Source organism: Montipora foliosa, chromosome 11 (genome assembly GCF_036669935.1).
Source record: "Montipora foliosa isolate CH-2021 chromosome 11, ASM3666993v2, whole genome shotgun sequence".
Taxonomy (NCBI): domain Eukaryota; kingdom Metazoa; phylum Cnidaria; class Anthozoa; order Scleractinia; family Acroporidae; genus Montipora; species Montipora foliosa.
In genome coordinates, this window is record NC_090879.1 from 38541046 (window position 1) to 38546590 (window position 5545).

Below are 5545 nucleotides of genomic sequence, written 5' to 3' on the forward strand. Positions count from 1 at the left end.
ACTTAACTTCAAAACATCAAAGAAACGGAGACGTACGAAAGGCGACCTGCGACCAATGAATCAAACGCATCAAGTGATCGGTACATGCGCAGCGCATATCTCATACAATCTCAAGTCACGTGACAGTGAGGTAGAATGCTTATTGACTGAGTTAAAGGGGCAGTGTCATGGGATGGCATGCGCAGTATTTTCACACACACACCTTTTAACAGACGTTAATTTTTTTGCTTTTTCTGTTTAAGTCTAGACTAAATACGGCTTTAGAATAGAAGTAAAATGCACATTTATCAATTATCGATGATCTGGAGTCCAAGAAATAAAATCGAACACAAATATGATGCCATGTTTGTTTTATGCGTGACAGTTGAATTCAGTGAAGTGTGACCGGGAACACTGTCGGCGGTTCAAGCACTCACAAATAAAGATTTTTTTTCTCTGCGATAAACCAGACATATTATCAAGATTAACATGCCATTCCAAAGCTGAAAGAGAGTGCATTTATTTCCAAGAGACGACTTTGAAGTCGAAAGGCGATAAGCAGCGAAAACATTCAGCCGTGTTTTACTCACCGCTTGCGGTTCTTATAATTCGTGCAACAAATAAACACAACCAGTTCATCCAGTTCCTCTCAGCTTTTTCTTCAAAATATTCAAATAGACATTTTAGAGTGAAGATAGGAAACGTGTTATCAAGTAACGACGATGTTGTGATCTTTGTCATTTAAGCGACTCGCTAGAAATGAAATACGAAGATGGACTTCGATCCTTGGTAATAGTGAAACAGCTTGCACTTCGATTACACCATACGTCGAATTTCTCATGAATTCACGTCTTAAAAAGTGTCTCTTCATTGTAGATGCTGTATTGGTATTTTGACTGTTCTTCTTTTGCTTTCTTGAGGAGAATGAATCACTATTTGTCCGGTTCCAGCTCGATGGCCGCCACGACTCGACATGGTAACATACAATCAAAACCCTTTCCAAACAACAAAATCAAAGAAAAAAGGAGCAAAGAACGCCAACGAATATATAGTTAATTTGTTTTTGAACGCCACAGGATACTTGGTTCACTAAAGTGACCACGGATAGCTTTGATTGTGTAAGATATTCACACCCACACACTCCTTTGAAAAAGTTGGCAAACTTTTTCAAAAATTTTGGCATGCTGTCACGCATGCGCCACCGGTGACACTGCTCCTTTAAGGTCGGGCGGGACAGGAAAATATTCGGAAGGTCGTAGCTTCGACGCCGTCAAAGGAGCACTCAAATTTTCCCGATTATCCCGGAGTCACATCTCATCATTTACCAGGGTTAACATCTAACATCTCCTTCATTAATTTAAGTTTTTTTGTTCAGTATTCTGACACGATTTATTAGTATTGTTATAGACGATTTTCCCGACATCAAGTAATAGGCTATTTCCGAGTTCATGGCTGCCTGCTCTTCAAAGCGAGTCTAAGTGCGAAGTTTTTGTGATAGTAATTGGTTCTACTTTACATATGAATAAAAACTAATTTTCATAAGAAAAACTTCGCACTTAGACTCGCTTTGAAGAGGAAGCAGCCATGAACTCGGAACTGGCCTATTGGTATTTTAATACCGTTGTGGCTATTCGTACGGGAGCCGGACATCATTATTCGCAAATAATATCGTAACACATGCGACTGAACCCGGGAATTGCGCAGGTCTCTCTTAACTTACAAGAAGTAAGCTGTAGACGTATTTTTCGTTGGTTACAAAATTCTCACCCAAGAAGTTAGGTGAACGACATGGAACTCCGTTCAACTAGGAGCCCATGAGTAGGAGAGAGGAACTCCCATATCATATATTGCTGTCACGGCGTTTTCACAGACCGATTTACTTTTAGATTGAATTTCCCGTGAATGAGACTCCTTCCGTGGGAGCCCGATGACCAATCACAAGAAACTATCTAGGCGTCATTGCGTCAGAGGTAGTCAAAAAATAGATCGGTCTGCAAAAGGCCGTGACATAGGCTTAGTATGGGAGTTGTTTGCTCCTAGTTCAACCGAATAGGAGCTGACGCAATAGAGTGCTTCACTCACTTGATCAGTGATTTTTCCACCGAAACAAAAGAAAACGATTTTACGTCACAAACTGCCTTGCATTCCTGTTTTCAAAGAAATTTTGCATTGCAAAGCAGTTTGTGACGTAAAATCGAGATTAGACTCATGCCTCTCACATCACGGTCGTGCGTCCAAATAACCGTTTGCTCTGCCAAGTTTACGTGGCTTGCACGGCATAGAAAAAGCGAAATTTTGGGTAACAATGGTGACATATGTTTCCTTTGGATGGGTAGATTTATATTAGGAAGGAAAAATATTTGAGTTTAGGTGTGCTTAAAACTGAAAGAGATTTGTTACCACAGCATTAGTTCAGTTGAAGTTTCTATTTTTACCATATGACTATTTTCAGAACCTAAAGAGCGAGGATGGTATTGCCGTAAATGGTGAGTCTCTTTAGTTGTGATGTTTCTTTGAAAACATATGGCTATTTTCTCGTGACAAGTAATCCTATTAAGAGTTATGAAAGTTCCAGGGTAAAAACTGCTGTACACGGACACAGAAGTAGTTGCCATCCTTTTCATTTTCCTTTTCTTTTCCAAGGCAAAGTGTGCTTAATTTAAGACTGTTGATAATAGTGTTGGTTGTCAGGGTTCTCTGGAACCTGTGCAACCTTTCTATTACTTGATGTGCAAATGATCATCGCGGTTGAGAGACACTTGTGCTATTGCCAACCGGTAAGAAAGCCTGGAAAACTCAAGGCCTGAGTAGACTATGCCATTGCGCTGCACTCTACCATCTGTGATACCAAACAATCTGAGAGCTGAACTTGCAACTGACCAGCCTGCCTCAGATGGTAAACCACTCAGTCATGAGTTCGAGTCTGGTCGAGCATTGTTGTTTTTTTGTGATTCTCTCCAGCTTTCTTTGCAACTGTTTAAGTTTCTCGCAACAAAATTTCTTCCAAAAACTGCAAACCACACATTTAAGAAAGAAAGGATGTCTCACTATTCACATCCAAAGGAACCCTTAAGCTGTATGATGTGAGTTCGATACATTCGTCTATTCTATAGGTTATTTAAAGAGTTTCATGCCTGACTATTGATTTGCAGGGACCACAGACTCGACAGTGCCTTTGACATGATGCTAAAATGATGTTAGTGAGCGATGGCGACCTCGAAGTAGTATTTGACCTTGTTCTAAGGATTTGTGCATTACCTAACACATGTATATTTTAAATTAATAAATGTTTTAAATTTGTGGTCCTTACTTCCACGTAACGTGTTTCGCTCTCTTTTCTTTTCGTTCTCTTTTCGCGGCTTCACAGAAAAGGAAAAGGAAAATTCGCCTAACGGTGCACGACACCAAACATCTCGTGTAAGATTTTCGACTGAATTTATTTCCCTCTCATATTAAACTACTACTGTTCAAAACCATTAGTAAATCGACCATCCCCTCCCCTGTCAGTAAGCGTCATGAAGTGTCCCCTTGCTCTTCTCCCCAACTTCAACGTCATGTGCGTAACGTCACAGTGTCCCTGAGGCCAGTTAAGGTCATTATCGCACTATGAGTACCATCTTTCAGGATATCAACTATAAGGTTGTCGAAATGTTAGTGAGAACAATGCCTTTTCATTCGCCTGGACGATCACTATTGACCCTAATTGGATGCACACCGACTTGAATAAGCGTCATGAAGTAATTTCAACATCAGTATCATCAACATCATGAAGTAACTTCAACATCACTATTGTCTTGGAATACATCACAAAGTGTCCCCCAATTGCTTCTCCTCAATTAAGGATAAATAGCTGTATTTATCCTAAGCTAAAAATAACGCTAACCTGTACCCTTACCTTAATTATCATTGGACAAAAGTAGCATAGGGACACTTCACCACCTCTGTTCTTCAAGGAGAACCTCTTGCAATAAAACTATGGAAAGTCTTTCGTTTGTGTACATGCTTGATTTGGCCATACGCAAATTGTATCTTGACGTTTGCTGTTTGTAGACGATGTTATGAAGCTTTTCCTCTCCAATCTCATGTCTAACGCACCCTTCCACGCGAAATGTCGAAATGGTAAAATGAGAAATGCACGACTTTGTTTCTTTCGTCACAGCATACTTGCCTCGTGAAAGTACAAAATTCGACATTAAACTATATTGTTTCTTTTTACTAGTCGTAAAGGTGCCGGTTTTTATTTTTCATTTTTTCAAAATGACCTTTGTATGCTCTGTAATACTATGAGAGGCACAAGTCTACTCCTGGTATTATGATGATGTCACAAACTGGTTCACAATGTATTAGTTGTAATGTTAAGAAAGTATGCTGCAAATGCGTTTTCCGTGGGCATGTTTTGAGCGTATATCTTTCAATCTCAGGTGTTAGAGAGTGTTTCGTTTCGAAGCGGGAAGTAAGAAAATGTGAGCCTGGAATTAGCCTCCCTTTGCTTTTGGAAAACTTTCCCATCAGCTTCTTTTTTGTTCATCATAATGATCAACCCGGTACCCTCTCACAATTTGCGATCCTGCCTTTGTGTTAAAGGCACGCCGTACTTTAATACAACTAGTCGCACAGGTCAAAAACAATTCTTGGCTGGGAATCGAACCCCAAGCTCCCGCCTGACAGGCGGGAATACTATCCTCTATACTACCGAGTAAAAACAAGTCGCTATACGTCGGGGTAAATGGAGTATTGAGTTGGATATACGTATGTATCGTGAACAGGCGCTGAAAAATTCTCCATGGTGTCGGCACGGAGCCACCATGGCACATAAATAACGAAAGTGTTGTTTTAAAGTGTTCTTACCCTTGTTCCCTCTTTGAAGCGTTTCTTGTCTGCCGGAATCAAAATTCAAATGTTGGACCCGTAAGATAAGGCCTAGGTGCGTCAATTACTTGCATATTACTCGAGATGTTGCAATTGGGAATTAGCCCAGATGGTTGAGCGCCAGCCTTAGCATGCGGGAGATGCCGGGGTCAATGTTCGGATTCTCCACAAGCGATCAAATTAGAGAAATGGTCAGAGCTGAGTCAATGTGAAATTGACTTTTTCTTGGGCATGACACCATGATTAGCGGAAGCAAGTCTTATAGCACAGGTGCCCAAGCTCACAAGGCGATTTTGCAATGCATTAAGAGAGTTTAATCATATGTTGTTTAGTCTGTTTTGTGTCGATTCATAAGCCATTTCAAGGCGGTCAGTTGACAAAACCGAAATTCATGGGCTTCGATTTGCTTGCAGAAGCCTATATACTTTCGATATGCTCAAAAGGAAACCTAGGGTTAGACGTTCTATACCTTCAGGGGCACCCAACGACCAATTTGTTGTAAAATGTATTATTATGCCCCAGTTAATGAAAATAAATGTTATTAAGGCATTTTCAGGTGTTTTCCAGTGTTGCTGGGAAAACATTATCTGTTCCTTTTTCCCAGCAAGACACACAAGAAATTTCCCAGCCAGCTAGATAAAATTGGTTGGTTTCCCAACCAGCTGATCAAATTTATTTCCCAGCCAGGAATTTCGCG

The 5545-nt window shown here is 40.5% G+C and overlaps 1 protein-coding gene across 1 annotated transcript in view; it reads left to right on the forward strand.

Annotated features, from left to right (window-relative positions):
- The window catches only part of LOC137976064 (THO complex subunit 1-like), a 31612-nt gene extending 28324 nt beyond the window's left edge, over positions 1-3288 (forward strand). The window contains exons 24-25 of the mRNA XM_068823330.1: positions 2432-2465; positions 3132-3288. Coding sequence (XP_068679431.1) covers positions 2432-2465; positions 3132-3163 — 66 coding nt within the window. The 3' untranslated portion in view covers positions 3164-3288. The remainder of the gene's footprint in view (positions 1-2431; positions 2466-3131) is intronic.
- The last annotated feature ends 2257 nt before the right edge of the window (positions 3289-5545 follow it).